Source organism: Balaenoptera acutorostrata, chromosome 4 (assembly GCF_949987535.1).
Source record: "Balaenoptera acutorostrata chromosome 4, mBalAcu1.1, whole genome shotgun sequence".
NCBI lineage: Eukaryota > Metazoa > Chordata > Mammalia > Artiodactyla > Balaenopteridae > Balaenoptera > Balaenoptera acutorostrata.
Window position 1 is genome coordinate 20,107,896 of NC_080067.1, and position 20,962 is coordinate 20,128,857.

The 20,962-nt window shown below is 52.0% G+C and overlaps 1 protein-coding gene across 1 annotated transcript in view; it reads right to left on the reverse strand.

Moving 5' to 3' along the window:
- Window positions 1-255: 255 nt before the first annotated feature.
- RAB6B (RAB6B, member RAS oncogene family) overlaps window positions 256-20,962 on the reverse strand; it is a 61,298-nt gene continuing 40,591 nt past the window's right edge. Inside the window, exons 3-8 of the mRNA XM_007170378.2 lie at window positions 12,061-12,114; window positions 11,770-11,875; window positions 10,399-10,510; window positions 9,260-9,353; window positions 6,420-6,486; window positions 256-4,767 (exon numbers count right to left, since the gene is read on the reverse strand). Coding sequence (XP_007170440.2) covers window positions 4,703-4,767; window positions 6,420-6,486; window positions 9,260-9,353; window positions 10,399-10,510; window positions 11,770-11,875; window positions 12,061-12,114 — 498 coding nt within the window. The 3' untranslated portion in view covers window positions 256-4,702. The remainder of the gene's footprint in view (window positions 4,768-6,419; window positions 6,487-9,259; window positions 9,354-10,398; window positions 10,511-11,769; window positions 11,876-12,060; window positions 12,115-20,962) is intronic.

The window sequence follows — 20,962 nt, forward strand, 5'->3', positions numbered from 1 at the left end:
GTGTGGATTTAATCTTATTAGTGCGTCCTGCCTTTTCCCCCCTTCTGAATTGGTGGAAAGCCCAGGTGACCAGGAGGGAGAAACAAAGGGCTTTGGATGGTGAACACACCACCGAGACATGAGAGGAGGGTCATCGTGGAGAATGCACTTGAAGAAATCTGTTTTTCCACACCACGCCCCGCCGCCCCCCACCCATATATGACTGCACCACTTAGAAACATTAGACAAGAGCCTTTGTGTTGAGAATTAGGACAGTTTATTGTTTGATCAACATGCTGAGTCTTCCACATTTTACACAGTTTTATGTAAAGTCAATGTGGCCATTTAAATCTGCTGAGCCAGTGAGAGATGGAAATGCCACCCTCTGTGCTCCTCACGGCCAATCACTTTTATGGGGACGGGTGAGGGGGAAGGTGACACACACGTGGTACAGGCTGGCCGTCGATGTATGGAGGCTTCGCGCTGGAAGGAAGGTCTGAACCCCACTGCAAGGATAAACCACGCCCTGCCCGGAGCGTCAGCCACACAGGGAGGCGGAGGGTCTGGTGTCCAGGGAGTTTACACACTGAGAGCTCAAGGTTTTGGAACACTGAAACAGTCCATTTCAAACAAAAAGTCCAAAGGGTGCCCTGGTCTGACAATCAGAGTGGACTTGGGGACTGGCCCTTCTTTGCAATGGAGGAGCCTGAAATGTACGTGGGTTCTTTCCTGCCTCACTCAGCTATGCTGGACAGACTTACTTACATCTGAACCAGAGTAGAGATGGCCTGAGGAGCACGCATGCCCAGCCGCCCTGTGTGCCAGTGCACCGTCACATTTGTTACACACAGGTCAGCAATGGATGAAGAGCGGAAACACCTTGGTTCTGACCGCTTCTGGCTTACTGGGTGACCGTAAGCAAGTCACCCTTCTCGGTCCTGATTTTCCTGCCTTGGCATAGGAAGGGTTCTGAGCTCTCCGCCTCGATCGGCTGTAGCCAGGGGACAATGCCTCACATTCTTGGGGGAGAGGTAGTTAGGAAACTAGTGCGCACGGGTTAATGCACCGACACTTCAGCTCAGCTGCCCTTTGTGTGGCTCAGACATACCTCACAGCCCTCGGCTACCTGTTCTCACATCCTGACATCCTCACCGGCCTTCCGCCATGTGAAGGAATGAGGCTGCTCTGCCTGCAGGACACCGAAGCCAGCGGTGCCATTACTGTCACACCTGGTACTTGAGGGCAGGGGCTCCCAGCACTGACTGGCCACCAGGAAGACAGACACATTGCACTCAAGATGTGTTCTGCACCCTTAGCTACCACCATACAACCCTTGTTTCTGTTGCCTGAGACACTTGAACTGATCTGGCCATTGCTCCTCGAACCTGGGACATTCCAGACCGACTGAGCACGCTGACAGGAAGAGGGTGGTGACAGTGACGGCAGGGAGGCCTCTGACTGAGTCAGCACTTGCTCACCTCGGACCACACAGCTGCGGTTCTAGCGCTCAGGATGCTGACGCCACACTCTCACTCTGGCACCTGTGTGCGTTCATAAATACGCTTCCTGCTTTTCCCACCCTATGCTCAATTTTTCAGATGCCCACAAAACAGGAGCTTTACTGACAGCTTTTCTTTGAGATTCCTCGAAGTAAAAGAGAGGGCTACAGAAGATGACCCTGCTCTACTCCCAGGTCGGGGCTGCTCTGTGGGGAGAGAGACTGAACCACTGGCTAAACTGAGATCATTTCCTAAAAGGATTCCTCCCCTTTGCCTGGATTCGGCAACGATGGGATACCCTCACTGCGTATGCCGAGGAGTTTCATGATATTTTCTTCAAGGGAAGCTGATCATTTCATTATTGAACCTTAACTCTGAGACAAGATGCTAGCTACTAGCAAGAGGACAGTGATGGTACCTGCCCAAAACGGGAGCCAAGGAGCCAACACCCTTCTGTGCTGGAGGTCTGGCTGCCCCGACAGACCCAGGAATGAGGGGTGGAGATGAGGCCCGAGGAGGGTGCCCATGGAACGGTGTGGCACTACCAAGATGGGAGGATGAGGGGAGGCAACCGCCCTCACCTGCAGAGGCCCACGGGGCTGGGAGCGCCCGGGCTCAGGAGAGAGGATGTTGTGTACGCGCTGGAAAAGGATGGCTCACCGACGCCACATCAAGCCACGTTGTACCTACTGCGTCTCTTACTATTCTTCTAGGCTGTGACGGAAAAAAACAGTGGTGCCTTGGATATGTGTGCACATGAGAAGGGGACTGAGTTTCTACCTTTTTTTTACAAGAATGTTTCAAGAGAAAGTACTCTTAGTGCCAAGAAAATAAAAATCCACCATCCATTCATTCACTGAGACCCAAAGAGAGCCCTGCAGATGGGGCTGTCCCAGGGGCCACAAGCAATGGCCCTCACTGCCAGCCAAGCCGGGTGCTGTCACCTGGACTCCTATGAGTTCTCACGAGGTAAGTAAGCACTCTTCCAACAAGCACCACTTGGGGGTGTGCCACGGTGGGGCTACGGGCCCAGGTGGGCACGCACACCTGTGCATACAAGCACAGACGGAAACAGCGCACATATTCCCAGGGGCCAGTTTTGCCTGTAGTTAACACATCTATGCAGTATTTTATTGATGGCAAGACAATCACAAGTTTTGGGACAATATACAGTATTTCTTACTTCAACACGTTGCAGTACTTTTGAATTTCCAAAACTGTTATCACAATGCAAGTTCCAACTTGAGAGGAGGAAGAACAAGAATATACATTGAGCACATGGATCTCTGTGAGAATGTGTGTGTGGAAGGTGTATACACAAGTCTATCCCTATATATAATTATGTACACACATATAAAAACTCAACACGTGACACTGGAATTACGTTCGTACTTTAGCCTATGCCTTCTGGAAGAGGAGCTCAGTGGGAATCCTGCTTCCTCTTTTCTTCACGCGAAGATGATACACTCCTCTCTAAAGATCAGCTCTGACACGCGGTCTCCTTAGCTGAGTGTGTGACAGACCCACTGGACAACTTATCAATGAGTCCTGCCAGTTCCTGCTGCACTTACAGGCTGCCAGTTTGGATTAGTTTCTGAGAAGTTCCAAATTCATTGCAATAACTTGTCAGAGCCCCGCTTTATGGAGGAATTTACCCCCTACCACACCCCGGACGGTCATTTAGCTCATCTATGACAAGCCCAATAGCGGCCTGGAGGAAGAGTCAGTGCCGGCTTGGAGGGCAGGGCTTACCGATTTTGGCCAGAGTGGCTGCCCACTGCCTGGCTTTGTGCCAGCTCAGGGGTGGTGAGTCTGGGTCTATTTGGAACGCTGGCCAAGCAGGCTACATCACTTAGTGAAAGAGAGAGTTCTCTTCAGAGATTTTACAGATAGGTCCTCAGGTCTAAGTCCTCTCAGAAATGAGTCAAACATGGCAAGGACGTCTCTCTCTGGGAAGCCTTCTGGGGACCCCACTTCAGCCCTACCCTCAGGCAAGCAGAGTGCTGCTACAATATCTGCAAAGGTCTGTGCACAAAGATCTCAACTGCACCGTGCCAGAGTGGCAGAAACACGTCAAGAAGTCAGCTTTTGCAGAACAGCATCAACAGTATTAGCAACCAAGGATTGGCAAACATGCATCTTCCAGGTGGCAGTTCTGCAGACCCTCCCTTCCCCAATCACAGACGGGCCAGTACTGTGTGATACAGGCTCCAGCTTTCCTGGCATCCAAGGAGGAGGGCCTCAGGGGGCACACACTGAGATTCCGTTTGCCCTTCCCTTCCCTGCAACCCAGATGCGTGTGCTGATCGCCGGACAGGTTGGCTAAAACATTTTCAGAACTACACATGGTGCCCCCAGTCTATAACCCAGCCCACAGGTGCCAACAGCACCCCGTCCTTCCTTCCTTCCCATGACCTCTTGTTCTGCCAATCACTAGGCGGACCACAGAGAACGGAAGGTTGCCTGTGGCGAGTGCCCTCTCAAGGCTTTTCAGGGAGGGGAAAGAGGCAGAAATAATTCCAGTGGGCCTGTGGCTGGGCCCCCTGCAGTTCACAAGGTCTTAATTTCAGCTCGGGGCCGTGGCTGATGCCCCACTCTGGCCATGGAAGAAGGACAGAGTCAGAGCTGCCTCTTCAGAGGCTGTTTCGTTCAATCAGTGTTTGATTTAACCAGGCAGGGCCTGTTTGGTGGACGCTGGTTGGTCTGGGCCAGACAGCCTGGGGATTGGAACCTAATTAAATCGCCCAGTTAATTGTTTAACTTTATTGTATTGGTCTGGGGGTGGGAGGAGAGCAGAGGTGATGAACCGTTCAAAGAGGACAGGAAGGAGGAGGCGTGTGGAAAAGGTTCTCTGTAAGTTTACAAATATACAAAAACAAAAAAAGCACATCTTTCAAATAAAAATGACTACATTTTTATCTGGCAAAAAGTTGTATACACATGGTTTAAATTTTTTTTTAATTTTAACAGTTTTTGGCAATCTTAATAAAGTACAATATATTACAACCAAACCAAAAAATAGTTGTTTAAGTAACAGCTGTTAAGAGTGACGTGATCCCTGATGCCCAACCTCCCTCCCCACCCCACCCGACTCCTAGAGACAGAGAGAAAAGAAAAATCCTCCCATCTGGATAAGCTCATCTCCCACCCCCCTTAGGAAGCTAACCAATAGGAAGCAACACAACAAGCGAGTAGTGTCAAAGGAAGCCTGCGGTCAGGCTGCATTAGCAGGAGCAGCCACCCTCGCTGGCCGGAGGCTCCTGGGGTTTGTCCAGCTTGATGTCGATCACTGCAGGGGGGCGGGGCTAAGGAAGATGATTCTCTCGGAGGAGCTCCCACCCCCGCTCCGGCCCCGGTGCCCCCTAAGTTGCCCTGCGCAGCCCCTCTGTCCTTCAGCAAACACCCAGGAACTTGCTCTTTTCTTTGCCTGGGTGGGAAGGATGCAGGGTCACCAGCTCCCACCCTTCCACCTCTTCCCCGACACTTCCACATGCATGCCCTCAGCAGTATCCACCAGAAGTAAAACTTGTCCTGGGCTGTGGGACCATCATCCAAACACAGGCCTGACAGACCCTTTCTTAGAAGGCTTCCCGGTGACCAGCCTCGGCCTCGGCCTTGGCCTTGTTACCTATCAGCCCCACCCCAAAGCGCCCAGGAGGTGGAGCCTGCCGGCCGGGCACGGGGCCCACCTTGCAAATTACAGGGCTACGTGGGCCTTGCCCAGGTGGGCACAGCAACCTCGACCCCTCAAGCTCCTGTCAGAACGGGTCGCTTAGACCCTGAGGCTGCTGCTGTGAGAACCCACATCGCTGGGGGAGGGTGTCGGCATAGCCCCGCTCCAGCCCCTTCCACGGGCGCCGTGGGGACTGGGGGCTGGAGGAGCACGGATCGGAACCGCCAGAGGAGCGGGTGCAGGGCGCACAGCCAGCCTGCTCCCTCTGCCCTCACTGGGCTGAAATCCCAGCCAGGCCAGGCCTGGTCACAGCCCTGCACAGAATCGCCCTTCGTGTGGGGCTGGGAGAAGCAGTCCTGCGATGGAACCCGCTGCCCGTGTCCTAGGGAGGTTTTGTGGTCCCAAGGTAAGGACGAGGAGAGGTTCTTCAGAAGTTAAGTGCTATACAAAGCCATGCTTCCCTTAAAGACTACTTACCACTTTCCCTCCTTACCACTTTTTGGCCACCTGGCCATGGCATATTCTGAGTATGACTTTGTCCATGACTTTTCCTGAACCCCAATGCCCTAAACCCCAATTTTCTTATGTACATTTTTATCTTGTTTTGTGTGTATGTAGCGTATCTGTACATAAACACACATTTTTTATAACATGGCAGACTATAAATAAACTAGTAAATAGACAATGAACAACTGCCTTCCTTCCCACTGGGCAAATCAGACCACCTCTCTGAGCCTCAGTTTCAGCTTTTGGGTGTGGCCTGAGTTCTGGGGTGGATGGTGTGAGTGGTGTGCAGACCCTGCCCCCAGAGCAGTGGGGAGGCCCGGGCTGTGCAGGGCAGGCAGGGGAGGAGACACCTGGTGGGGGAGTCGTCTCGCGTAGAGGAGGTTGGGCCATGCTGAAATCATGTCTGACCGCACAGAAATGGAGATTCTACTTGTCCCCATGAAATACAAATCTGTGTTCACTGGAAAGAAGGGCACTTACTAGTTCTCAGTCCCCACACTGTCACTCCACACACATCCCTCTGGCATTCCCACACTGCTTTGGAAGCTTAGGTGGTTCGAGCTGGATGTGGTCTTAAGGACCTTGGAGTTCAGCGTCATCCCTGTACAGAGGAGGCCCCACAGAACAGCTATCTGCCAGGAAGGCTGGCCTGGAGACCTGGCAAGGGTCTGTCCACTGTTCTAACATGCCACGTGGATAAATCAATGAATAAATGGCTTCTGCAGCACATCTTTCACTCACTTGTCAAAGGAAAAGGATACTGCCTTCTTTGCTTTTCTCCTGGACATTCTCCATTCCAGGCAGAGCCGAGGCCACACGTCGGAAGAGCTGGGGAGAGGGGGAGATGCAGCATGAGCCCCCATCCTTCCCCTCCTGCTCCCGGTGTCTCCACCCTCTGCCTCTTCTCACCATGACCTCGGGCTCTACTCTCTTTCTGTCCCACTGACTGCACCCTGGACAGCAGGGGCTGCACCTTACTTCTCCCACCTGTGCCCCCAGCACCTCTCATGGCGTTGGGCCCCGGCAGGCCTCTCCCCCAGGCAGGCTGGCCACAGGGTCATGAGGGGCTGAGTGTGGGTCATGGGGATGGCAGGGACCTACCCCGGTGCAGAAAACGATCTAGGTCTTGGGAGACAAGCTTCTGGCCCGCTGCCCATGCAGGGACCCGGTGTGGGGAAGGGACTTTCGATCTGCCCTTGAGACAACGACCCTCTCCTCAGGGAGTCCTGCGAGTCCACGGGCATCGGGGCAGCTGGGAGTCAGGGCCACACAGTCACAGCGGAGAGAGATTTTTTCAGAGGGAATAAGGACACAGGAGTGTGAATGTGACATTGTGGGTTTGCTTGGGTGTGGGTGAGTGCGATGTGCATATTGTGTGTAGAGGAGTATGGGTGGTGTGGTGTGGATGTGTGGCATCTGTGGGGGGGGAATGAGTGTGTATGGTGTGTACATGTACACGTGGGGTTTCTGTACGTGTAAGTCTGTAAAGTGTGCATGAGAACTGAGTGCGTGTGGTTGTGTGTGTGTGTGTGTGTTTGTGCATGCGTGGAACCTAGCGGGTGACAGCAAGTACAAGGCAGAAATACAAGGCACCAGAAGATCCTGAATGCTCTCCCATCTCTCTACAAACACCAACTGCAGGAACTAGGTGAGCTCTGGGCTTAAAACTTCTCCACTGCCTGAGCTCTCTGAAGACAGGGTGAGTCTTATTCAAGGTCTCACCCCAGAGCCCAGCCCCATGGGAGCACCCAGGCTGGGTGACAGGACCAAAGGCGGTACGGGTCCGAGCGGGGAAGCCGCTGGTGGGCTCTGCATGGTATGGACCCTGTGGGCGGGCTGCAGAGGGGGCTCGGAGCGTGGCTGGCAGAAGTGGGAGAGCGTGCAGAGGGCCCAGTCACTCCGCAAGCCTCCCCTCGAGGCCTTGCCCCGGGCAGCCCTGCTCTGCCTTGGCTGGCTGTCAAAACGGTCACAGCCCCTGCCAGTGGCCAAGCTGCCGGTTAGATGGAAGCTCTCGGGGTCACACGGGGGCTTCTGGGAGCAGATACGCTCACGTTCAGAGTCCAGGAGGCTGCATTGCATGGAGATGCCTGTCCACCACACAGGGTTAGAAGTGACCATACACAACTCCGGCTCAGACCATCGCCTGGCTTCCAGAGCAATCTGGAAAGGGGGGCATCGGCATCTCCCTGACCACGGGGGCAGGGGCTACCCGCCCTCGGGGCTGCTGCCCTCTGCTTCCCCGCCCCCCCAAGCCTTTCCATCAGGGCCGTGCAGAGCAGCAGCCAGTGTCTCCTGCAGGCCTCCAGGGACAGGTAGCTCTCTCCTCCAGGTGACACCACGGCCACCCTGGCCTTACTCCGAAGGAGGCTGGGAAGGGGATGGGAGGGAAGAGAGCCATGTTGATGACCCTCCAACTGGGGTGGGGGCACTGAGTCCTGGGAGCTCGGGGCCTCCCATTCTGTCCCTTCCTGCTCCTCTGCCACCTCCCACTGGCAAGGCACTGCCCAGGCGGGGTAAACCCTCACTGCGTGAGGCCGGCTGCTGCAGTGGCAGCTTGTCTAGTGCCCCTGGACACTGCTGGGGGTGGCAGGGCAGAAGTGACCCCCAGCCAGGCCCCGACGCCCCTCCAGTGGCACCTGTGCCCATGCCGGTCCCCTGGCCCAGGCCGCCCCGGCTCCTCATCACCTCTCTGAGTCCTCTTTTCCTTGCAGACAGGGGTTCCTCACCTTTTTTGAACCAAAGATTCCTTTGGCAGGCTGGCGAAGCCTATGGGCTCCTTGTAAGTGTGTGAAATGAATTACATATAAGTTTTATGAAAAGGAAACCATTTAGTATTGAAACAAACTTCTAAAACCTTTAAAGATACAGACTTGTGACTAGCAGTACCTGTGCTTCCTCGGGAACCTGTTAAAGAGCAGAAGCCGGCAGGGGGTCTGACAGCCCCTGAGACACTGAGGTGGGAAAAAGTTCAAGAGACCTGCGACCCCGCCATAAGGTGATAAGAAAGCGGCTGTGACCTCTATCGTAATAAAGCCACAGGTGCTACTAACATACGGAGTCGTGTTGCCTACGCTCACAGCTGCAGGAAAGGCTGGAGGCCTGTCAAAGGTCAGTGCAGAGACACTTGTAGTTGTTTCCCACCTAAGTCCACTGACCTGCTGAATTCCATCCGTGGACTCCTTGGGGGTCTGTGGACCCAGGAGAAGCCCCTGCTCCCAGGCTCAGCCCTAACCCCACCCCCCCTACGGCTCCTCTTAGGCTTCTGACTCCCAGGCCTCCCCCCACTGCAAGCTCGGACCGCACCGTGAGTGGGCTCTTTTCTCCAAGCCTGCCTGGACCGCCACAGCCCTGAGCACTTGCCAAGCACAAGGCAGGAACCCCAAAATGCTGATTGGAGAGACTCTCCTGCACGTCCACCCCACGTGAGGTAAGAAGCAGGGGAATGCTTCCTCTCTCGGCCTCCTGGAAGTTGGTGGCTGATCCCATAGCCCCGATACCCTGAGGGCCAGCAGTAGAACTCTGGAGGCTACTCGCTCCCCATCTGGTGGGTCGACGGCCCCACCTAGTCTCTAGCCCCTTGGCCAACGGCGGCGGACCCCACCTGCTTCACGTTGTAGCCGGTCTTCGCGCTGGTCTCGATGAACATAACGCTCAGTTCTTTGGCGCGCTGCTCCCCCTCCTCGATGGTTATCTGCCTGGAGGGGAGGCGAGAGGGGACCAGTTCAGTAGGGAAGCAGCCCCTGGTGGGGGCGGAGGGAGCAGCCTCAGATGATGGGGGCCCCTCAGTCAGCCCTGAGGTCAGGGCTGGACCCCAGAGCTCCCTCAGGGCGCAGGGGGCACAGGGCACAGCGGGACACCAGCCCCTCCCTACTCCTTGGCAGCTCCGTCCAGGTTGGGAGCAGGCCCTGAGGCAGGTGGCTGCTGTCCCTTTCCCAGTGTCACCACGGCCAGAGCCAACATTCGTAAAGCGCTGCCAGCCACAGACCGTCTCTCTGGGTGGAACCATCAGCCCCATTTTCCAAATGAGAACACTGAGGTTAAAAGTAACGGCCCCAAGGTCACCTACTGCAAAGGAGCTGGGCTTTGAACTCCGTTTCTTCACTTCAAGGACAAGATTCAAATAAAGCAGCCTCTAATCCAGATTATTCCCTAAACGGTCAGAGTACATCTCAGGAAGCCCTCAGTCCATGACTCATTGCTCTATCTGCCCCATGAGATGAGTGGACCAGTGCAGGGAAGGGCGCTGGGGTCAGCCCTGCGCCTGGACGATGGGGTGGAGCGGCCTCTTCAGGGAGAGCGTCACACCCAGACACAGCGAAGGACCAGGCCCTTCACACCCACACCCACGTCAGCACAGGCATTTCACAGGGGCAGGGCCGGTGGGAGCCCGAGGGCTGCTGTGTCTGTGTCTGCACTGAGGCCGGGCCCAGACCATGCACTGCTGGGCCAGCCGGGCGCACACGGCTCCACTCAGGCCACGCGTGGAGGCCTGCCCTGCCCCTGCCAGCCTGGAAGCTGGGGCTTCAGACATGACACACCTGCGGAGAGGCGTCTACCAGGTGCTTTCAAAGCCTCCGGTGCCCCAAGGGGGTCCTTCCCAGATGCAGGGGGACAGGTCAGACAGGGTGCTGGGCAGGGGGTAGCTCACAGGGGCTGCTCACCCACAAATCCCAGCACTCCCTGTACAGGAGGAGCTGCAGAGGCATGGAGCGGGCCCGGCCTGCGGCCCCCTGCACCTACCTCTTGTCGGCCAGGTCCGTCTTGTTGCCCACCAGCATGATGATGACGTCGCTGCCCCTCTCTGTTCTGACATCATCGATCCACTTAGAGGTCTGTTGGAAGGAGTTGAGATCTGGAGGTGGAAAGTGCAGATAAAACAGGGCGTGAGCGGCAGCCCTGGCAGGAGAGGGGGAGGGTGGGAAGGGAGTAAGACCAGGAGCAGGAGGGAGGGGAGTGTGCACCCTCAGACACCTGGGTGGGGCGGGAGCACAGTCCGGTGGGCCTGGGTCCTCCCGAGGACGCCTGCACGTGTGTGTGGAGCTGTGCCCGGGGTCCCCGAAGGCCCCTCATGTGCTGAGCCACCCTCTGGGGAGAGAAGTCACAGCATCTGGAAGGCCGCTGGGTCATGACTTCCTACTAGTGGTCCTAGGGCCCACCTGAGAGTCGGACCTGACTTTGGAGGCTCACAGCAGAGTGAGAAATGGGTGCAGTAGACTTGGCTGAGCTTGGAAACAGTGTGACAGTGTGTGTGGGGGGGACCACAGCAGCTCCCAGGGCAGGAGGGCCCTGCAGAGCAGCCCCCCACTGACAGGAGCTCAGAGGGGTTTCTGAAGAGCACCCTCAGGCCCTGAAAGTCAGGGGAGGGGGAAGGCGGCCCCAGGAGCAGATAAAAGCCAGGAGAGGCCAGGCGTTTCAGGGCAGCTCTCGCCTCTGTCAGAAGCTGTGGCAGGCCTCACAGAAGAGCAGTCACAGGGCGACGCCCACCACTGAGCGGCCCGCAGGCCCAAGGGGAGCGGAGGCGCCCTTTCCTGGAAACCTGTGCTTCTCGCAGCCTGGTCTCCCTTCTGCGCAGCGTCAGGCTGCAGGAGCCCAGGCCTCCTCGGGGCCCAGCTCCCACCTGCTCTCAGGTGCGCAGGGAGCCTGCGGTCAGAGCCAGAGGCAGCTGGCTGGGGCAGCCTCCCACCACGCCCATGACTGCAGCCCAGGGGCTTGCCAGGTGTGTGCCCTGACACCTGCCTGGGCAGTGGGGCTCTGCACCAGGCCCTACCCCTCACCCCAGCCCCACGAGCCTCCCTCAGGGCTGTGCGTCGCTCTTGAGAACAGCTGATTTGGCCAGAAGAGCCACAGTGTGTGAGAAGTGCAGGCCACCCAAGGCCCTCCTGGACCCGCTGGGCCTCCCCTCCCAGGGAACCCGGTAAGGAACTGGGATGCTGCTGACAAAACCATGGCTGCCAGGTCAAGGTTGGCCTGGGGACCAGCGTCTTCTCCCATCTTCACACACACACACACACACACACACACACACACACTCTGCAGCCTGGCTGGGGCCGCACCTGGGCCCCGGAGCCCCTGCGAGCTGCCCCCCGCCCAGCACCCAGGCCCGACACTCACTTGTGATGTCGTACACCACCACGGCCACTGTGGAGTCCCGGATGTAGCTGGGGATCAGGCTGCGGAACCTCTCCTGGCCGGCTGTGTCCCAGAGCTGCAGTCGCACCTGTCACAGGGAGGGAGGAGGCTCAGGGGGCAGTGAGGTCCTCGTGGTGGGAGTGGGGGCTGAGGGAGGGCCCGGCTCTGGGACGCTGGCCACGCACAGGCTCTCAGCGGTGCCCAGCAGGGGCCCCAGGTGATAGGTCCCAAGGAGCCCTCTCCGTCCTCCCAGGTCTCAAGTCAGGCACTCACCGTACGGTCCTCCAAGTACATGGTTTTTGACAAGAAGTCAATCCCAATGGTTGCCTGTTAGAGAAAAGCACAGAATGGTCAAACCCAAAAGGTCTCAGGCCAAGGGGCAAAAGCTGAGTCACCCAGGCGGGGACACAGCCAGCAAAAGGGGTCACCTACGCCGAGCCTTAGGTGGGTTCTGCTCTGCTGCCCCACCCCCAGCTCAACAGTGAACCCTCTTGCCCCTCTCAGAGGGAGTGAGTTTGAGCTAAACAAGGATGAGGATAGGTTTTTTAGGGAGTGATACTTTTTGGAGAGGAAGAGAAAGTGCTTTGGAAAGGAGAGGAAAGAGTGGGTGAGGAGGATTCCCCAGCGGCAGGGCCACTGGAACGTGTATCTCCTGCCCCGCTCAGGTGGGGGCCTGGAGGAGCAGGAGCGAGGTGGTCTCCCTGCCCCAGCCTGCCGGGCCCCGCCTGCCTCCTTCCCTCCCTGCCTCCACTCGAGGCTCCCAAAGCTTTTCTCCTCAGCCCTGGAACTCAAGCGCCTGGCAGGGGATCACCACTGCCCAGGAGGTGGAGCGGGGGCAGGGCGGCTTGCCACGGGGGAAGGCAGAGAGCAGCCGGCTTTCCCCAGGGACATCACAGCCACCCACAGCAGCATCTCGTTTCGAAACCCACCAGCTCTTTTCTACCCAGACCGACACACTGGAAGCCAACTGTCTAGGTCACGCCTGTGCCTCCTCTGTCCTGGCACTAGGAGGCGCAGTTGGGCCAGATGGCTGGGACCCACCACTCACTTGCTGTGTGGCTTGGGGCAGGCCTCCAACCTCTCTGGGCCGAACCCGCACCCAGTGCTTGTGACGGGAGCAAGATGCTGTCAGCGTGAAACAGTCACTGCTGTGTAATTAATAATAATGGAGACTCCGACACAGCCTGAATGTCAGGGCACTGGTTAAGGACACTGTGGTTCATCCAAATGATTAGAAACCTTGGCAGCCATTAAAAATCACGTCCTTGAAAAATATTTAAGGATTTCGGGAAATGGTCATCAGGTGAAAGAAAGCAGGTTACAAAACATCATGTATAGTGTGATCCCAACTTGATTAACTGAAGTAGAGATACAAGTATTTTTCATATTTTCTTAGACGTTGACGTGAAGGGACTACACTAAGGCCTTAATAGTGCTGGTGTCTGAGTACTGACACTGTGGGTGCTTTTTTTTTTTTTTTGCTTCTTTCATTATACTTTTCTCTGTTTTCTACAATGAACATATAATAGTTCTAGAAGCATAAATACAGCATTTTGAAAGAAAAATAGGGTTGAAAAATAAGCTTCATTGAAAGGAAAATTGTGCGGTGACTTCTGACTACACAACCAAGGAAGCCCAAGGAAATAGAAAAACCCATGTCTGCAGGCCCCCCGGCTGACTTCAAGCAGGTGCATGTACACTCCCATCCTCACCCATTCCACAAAGGAGTTAAGGTGGCTGCGTCCTCCTGGAAGCTTGCTTTAGTGCAAAGATAGGGAGTGTCAAGGAATCATACAATTCTACAACACGCGTGCTAAGCAAACACCTTAGATACAACTCAATCCCCTACTCTGGAGACCTGGAAAGTTAAAGCACACACCTAGTGTGACTTTGCCAATCAGAGGCAGAGCTGGGAGGGTCCGCGTAAAATCTTGGCATCACTTGGGCTCTTTCAAGCCCAGCTTTGCACACCTTTCCTGCATGGTGTAGCCACTGGGGAATAAGTCTGGAATTGACGAGCAGCTTGTGGACTGAGCCTTGTTCCTTAACAGTCACACTACCTCCATTTATTGGTATCTGTTAGAGCAATGATCCTTGTCTGCTGTCACGGAGAAATGTACAGAGCAGGCGGACATCTCTCAACTCCAGTGCTCAGTGGCCTCCCCAGGGACTGCCAAGCTCCTTCTGTAAAGTGACCCTTGAGCTAAAAAACCCGGTGTATGACCTCAGGATTGGTAGCAGGGACTGCTAGCTGTCCCCCAACATGGAGTCTCCCTTTCTATAGTATTAGGACTCCAAACGTATAGATGAACTCATGCCTGCCCCAAATAAAGACTGTATTTCCCAGCTTCCTTTGTAGCTGGGTGGCTAAGTTCTCTGGTCAGTGGGATGTGAAGGTGACATTTGCATCTTCTGGGATGGGTCCTTCATGGGGAGGGGCGATGTACCCACAGCTGCCCCTTTCCCTTTCCCACTCTTTGGAATAAAGACAGGTGATAATAAGTCATATTGGCCCATCCAGATGAAGGTGACAGAGTAGTGGCGACAGATGAACCAGACAGAGGAAGCCTGAGTTCCTGCCTGTAGAGCCCCCTCAGCAGCCTGAGACTCTTATGCCCAGACTGTTGTGTGACAGAGAACTGGACTTCTATTTCGCTTAAGCCACTGTTATTTGCAGTTTCTTTTAATACAGCCTAGCTCTATCCTAACTAATAGAGCAAAGAACCACGGAGAAACATACCCCTCAAGGGTAGGCAGCATGGGTGGTGACAGTGATGTTCCTGATGATAATGTAACAACGACAACCCCATCTCGCCTCACATGTGCTTCCATGGAGGACAGAGAAGTCACCAGATGACATGACAAGGATTGTGCCTTGTGGATCAAGCTCTGGTAAAGCTCAACCCAGTGGCCTCCATAATCATAAACACCATTTCCTGAACACTCACATACTTTATTACCCCTCACAATAGCAGATCAGTGGTAATGATGAAAGTAAGGCTGAAAGGACCAACTTCCTATCTCTCCAGCTCTCTCCCACCTCTATTCCTACTTTCACGCTTCTTCTACATGAGAGAAACACCTGGTTCCTTAAGTGCCCAGTCTCTCAGACCTGTTCTGGCCACACTTCCCACCCAGCCAGGCCGTTGAGCCACTGAAGACCTTCCCACAGCTGCACACACTGGTGCCAAAGCACAGGCACTGTCCTTGGATGTGGCTGAGCCATCAGCTCTGCTCAAAAACGTCTCCCTACGTTTCGCTTCCAGTGATGGCTAAGTAGTTTGTATCAAACTAACCCACCCACAGATAACTATTATAAACTCTGCACAAATACAACAAATAACAATTTGCAATCACTGAAAAGCGACCAAAAGCAGGCAGAAAATGGAGGGGTTATAACCTCTAAAGGAAGGGAAGAAAACGAAGTGAGATCCTATGCTTAACCAGTTTTTCCCCTGAGGTAGCTTCCTAGTCCCACCAAGTTAGAAGGACTTGGTAAACACCTCAGGCATTTCGTGAGAACCCCAGAAGGGCCAGCTTTGGGAAAAAGGGCATCATCTCAGGACTAAGGGTTATATCAGAGGACTAAGGAAAAAACCAAAATAGACCTATCTTAACAAACTTTAAACATGGTAAGTAGGTTCCATGTCCTGGCTATTGTAAATAGTGCTGCAATGAACACTGTGGTACATGTCTCTTTTTGAATTATGGTTTTCTCAGGGTATATGCCCAGTAGTGGGATTGCTGGGTCGTACAGTAGTTCTATTTTTAGATTTTTAAGGAACCTCCATACTGTTTTCCACAGTGGCTGTATCAATTTACATTCCCACCAACAGTGCAGGAGGGTTCCTTTTTCACCACACCCTCTCCAGCATTTATTGTTTCTAGATTTTTTGATAACAGCCATTCTGACCAGTGTGAGGTGATACCTCACTGTAGTTCTGATTTGCATTTGTGCAAATCAGATATGTGATATATAATTAGTGATGTTGAGCATCTTTTCATGTGCCCCTTGGTCATCTGTATGTCTTCCTTGGTGAAATGTCTATTTAGGTCTTCCACCCAGAAGATGTGGCACATATATACAATGGAATATTACTCAGCCATAAAAAGAAACGAAATTGAGTTATCTGTAGTGAGGTGGATGGACCTAGAGTCTGTCATACAGAGTGAGGTAAGTCAGAAAGAGAAAAACAAATAGCGTATTCTAACGCATATATATGGAATCTAAAACAAAAAACAAAAAAAACAAATGGTACTGATGAACCTAGTTGCAGGGCAGGAATAAAGATGTAGACATAGAGAATGGATTTGAGGACACGGGGTGGGAGGGGGAAGCTGGGGTGAAGTGAGAGTAGCATCGACATATATACACTACCAAATGTAAAATAGATAGCTAGTGGGAAGTAGCAGCATAGCACAGGGAGATCAGCTCGGTGCTTTGTGATGACCTAGAGGGGTGGGATAGGGAGGATGGAAGGGAGGCTCAAGAGGGAGGGGATATGGGGACATATGTATGCATATGGCTGATTCACTTTGGTGTACAACAGAAACTAACACAGTATTGTGAAGCAATTATACTCCAATAAAGATCTATTAAAACAAACAAAAAAAAAACCATGGTAAGTAAACCCTTCCAAAAAAAAAGGATTAGTTGCCCATAATTTAATTCCCCATTGAAATAAAACTCAACACTCTTCAGAGGAAGGTAACAGAATCTATGAATCTCTACAACTTATTATTCACAATGTCCACTACACAATAAAAAAGGATTAGACATGAAGAGGCAGGAAATTTAAGCTATAATTAATGGAAAAAACTCAATAGAAACAGATACCCAGATGACTCAGATGTTGGATTAGCAGATAAGAACTTTAAAATAATTACTATAACTGTGTTAAAAATATAAAGGAAAAAGATGAATATGATGGGTGAATTTCAAGAGATATATGGAGACTAAAACAAAACCCAGAAATCTTAACACAAAAAAACACAATACCTGAAATAAAAATGCCGAGGAAAGGGCAGTAAACTTGAAGACAATCCAAAAGAAATTGTTCAAACTGAAGCACAGATTTTAAAAAGATAGAATAAAAATGAACAGAACTTCAAGAACTTCTAGGGCAATATAAAGACCTGATATACATGTAGTTGGGGTTTCAGAAAGAGTAAAAACAAACAAACAAACAAAAACTAATGGTCAGATATTTTCTCAATTTGATTAGAAACATCAACCCACAGCTTCAAGAAGCTCAGTGAACCTAAAACAGGATACAAAGGAAACCACACCCACACAAGTCATAGTCAAATTGCTGAAAACTAAAGATAAAGAGAAAACCTTAACAGCAGCTAGGAAACATAAAGACACAATACATACAAGTAAACAGTGACAGGAATGATGGTTGATTTCCCTTCAGAAACAACTGAGGACAGAAGACAATGGAGCAACATCTTTAAAATTCTAAAAGAAACAAACCACCATCATCCCCATTATGTCAGCTTAGAATTTTAAAGCCAGTGAAAATTTCCTTCAACACTGAGGGCAAAACAAAAACATTTTCAGATAAGGGAAAACTGTGATCATTTGTCACCAGTGAGCCCTCATTACAGGAAATGCTTTAGGCTGAAGGGAAATTTTACAGATGGAAGTTTGGATCTTTAAAGAAGGAATATAGGAGCACCAGAAATGGTAAGTCTGTGATACATAAAAACATGTGACTTGTCTTTGACCACCTCCTGTTTCCATCCACATCAGTAACAATTCGTAACATCCTCCTGTTTTGTCCCTGCTTCATCCTCAGAGAGACTCACTCTCAGAAGATGGCCTCAAATCTACTTTACAACATTAAGTACAAACCACTTCAATTCCTTGCTTTTACCCTCTAATATAACAACAATAACTACAGTAACAATGACTAAATATCTGAGTGCTTATCATGTGCCAGGTAAGTACTTTATATGCATTACTTAACTTAATCCTGATAACCTGTGCCATGAGTTATGCTCTTTAGTATTTATACGTTTCTGCTAAGAAGACTGAATAAAGTTGATCCCTGAGCAACGTGGGGGTTAGGGGTGCCAACCATCCACACAGTGGAAAACCCATGTGTAACTTCTAGTCGGTCCTCTGTACACGCACTTCGGTTCCTCTGTTCAACCAACTGCAGATGGTGTAGTACTGTAGTATTTACTACTGAAAACAATTGCATATAAGTGGACCAGCCCAGTTTAGACCCACGTTGTTCAAGGGTCAACTGTATAAGAGATGCTAAATTACTTGCTCAGTGTCAACAGCTGGAAATGGCAGAGCCAGGATACAAAGATATTTGCAAAGTTGTCTACGTGTGTCCAGCCATATCCCCATCCCTCCAGGCTCTGAGCATTTGCTCCTTCTGTCAAAGCAAGCCTCTCCTTGGGGTTCTCTTGGCCCTGAGCCTCTCAGCCATCAAGGTTCTTTTCTCTTTTCTCAACCCCTCATTATCTATTCACTCTTTCCTTTCATCCAAGAAACATTCTTAAAATTCTTGCATCCTTAAAAAAAAACCCTTCCCTGTCACTAAGTGGCTCTCCAGCTCTCTGCCAATCTCTCACCTCCATTCCCTTGGTATGCTTCTTGGAAAAGGGCCCAAACCAGCTGTCCCCACTTCCTCTCTTCTCACCCACTGCTCAGTGGTCTGACTCTTGCCCCTCTGCCCACTGAGGCTGCTCTGGCTGTGGTCGCCATGGCCATTCATCTCCAAATTGTAAGGACACTCTATAGGCCAGACTCTACTAGATGTACTTGACCCCGTGGACCAATCTCTTCCTTGACACTCTTCCTTCCTTTGCTTTCATGACATGACTTGTCTCTGGCTCTCCCTGCCTCTCTAACTGCTGTTCCTTATTGGCCTCTTACAGGATCCTCTTCCTTTCTCTGTCCCTAAAATGCTGGTGTTCCCTACTATTTTGTGTCAGGGGACCTCATTTCATGTCACAGCTTCAGAAAGGATGTGCTGCTGGCTTCCCAACCTACATTCCAGGCCTCACCTCTGTCCTGAGCCCCAGATCCAGGTATCTGACCGCTTACTGGACATGTCCATCCATGTGTCCTCTAGACCTCTCACTAAACATATGTGTCCCACCCGGAGCCCATCATCCCCCTCCAGACTTACTTCTTCTACTTTCCCCACCTCGACGAATGGCACCTCCACCTCCATAGGTGCCCAAGCCTCCAGAAGCCCTCCTGAGTTCCTCCTCTTCCCTTGCTCTCTCGTCCACGCCCTCACAGCAGAGGAATCACTGAGCTGATACTTTGCCTCCTGAGTGTTTTCACCTGTCTGCTTCTCTCCATCCCCACCAGCACTGCCCCAGTTCAGTCCTCCAACTTCTTTTACCTGAATAGCCTCAACAGCTTCCTGACTGGTCTCTCTGCCCTGAGGTTCTCCCTGGATAAATAATCTCTCACCAGCACCAGTGTTATCTTTCTAAAACATAAATCTGACCATATCACTCCCTACTGCCCCCAGGAAACAATCCAAACACTTCAGCTTGGCCTGCAAAGGGCCCGCCCCTTGCTTCCTTTGACCTCATTCCCCTCTTTCCCAGCTTGCACTTTATACTTTAGTAATAATACTGTGGTCAGGACTCTACACACACAGGTCACTTTGTGTTTCTGTGCGTTTTCTAATGCTCTTCCACATGGTTAAAACCTAATCAGAGATCAAGATTCAGCTCCTCTGCTGAATCCAGTCATCTTCTGAGCCCTCAGCTTGGCCTCAGGGCCCCTCATTTAACAGTTTCTCTTCTAAACTGGAAAGATCTCATACTAGTCAGTCTCTCCCACTGGCCAGTGATTTGGTAATTCTCAACACGTAGTGCATGGACCACTTGCTTCAGAATCACATCAGAAGCTTGTTAAATATGCAGATTGCCGAGCCCAGCCCAGACAGACAGAATCACAATCTCTGGGGTGTCAGTCTGGGAATCAGGATTCCAGACAAGCCCTCAGATAACTCCTTTGTGCAGTAAAGTTTGCAAACAGCTGCGTAGATTCTGAGCTCCTGCCGTAATTGGTCTGAGGAAGCTGTGGTATCCAGGAGGAGGGGCAGATTCCTTGCCTGGGGTGAGAGACAGGGAGATGCCCATGCCTGCAGAAGGGGCTAATCACAGATGAAAAAACCAAGGCTCACTCAGAACTGAGGTCATACAGGCGGGGGTGGCAGAGGCAGGGTTAGAACCCAGGTCTCCCTGACTGCAAAGCCCCTGCTCCTGACTGTTGAGCTGTATTCCCTCTGCTTCCTGAAGTCCCTTCATTTCTGAAGCTGTCACTGAGTGTGTGTGTGGGGGTCGCATCCTGCCTGGCTCCCTCCTGTCAGAATCTAGGGTCATGAGCCATAAGAGCTCGGCAGAGTCCACGTAAGAGGAAGTTCGTTTGCATTTTAACAACAACAACAAAAGTCAGCTCTCTAAGGGCAGAACAGAAACAAGAACTTTTAAGATGGCCTTGGTTACCAGAAATTTTCTAGCTCCTTGGCGTCATTTATTTTTCCAGACACAAGGCATAAGCAGTTGGCCCTACGCTACTGCCAGCTGGAGCCCATTGCTCCCAGACAGGCCAGATCTGCAGGGAGAAGGTGGTCACAGTCTTTCCTGGGCAGCTCCTTTCTGGCATATGGTGTAAATAAGTAGTACTCATTCACTTATTCACTCTTGAGTGTTTACTATGTGTTAGACCAAAATAAGCCCTGGTCCCAGCCTATAAGGAGTTGTTCCCTCCCGTGAAACGCTCCTCCATACGGCTAACACCTATTCACAGTTCACGATTCAGCCTTGAACTTCCAAACTTGTGGAGGACCTAAGATTAGCACACAGAACTATGGTCCCTGACAGATGCGTAGGACTATTGTAGTTAGAGGGTTTCTAAGAGGAGGGCGACCTTGCCTCTGATTGATTTCTTGAGGAAAGGCAGGGCAACTATGCCAGTCCTTGAGTGAATACTAACTTTCCAGCAGGTGAAGATGGGGAAATAGTCGAGGATGGGAAGTACGGGGAGTAAATCCCAGATGGAGGGAATGGGGGTGTTCTGATTTTGGTAATCAGAACCAACCCTCTTACAGATTACAATTATAAATTCTGAGCAGAATGTAAAAAACAAGTATCTGAAGGCACTAGAAAGTGACAAAAGCAGGTAGAATCT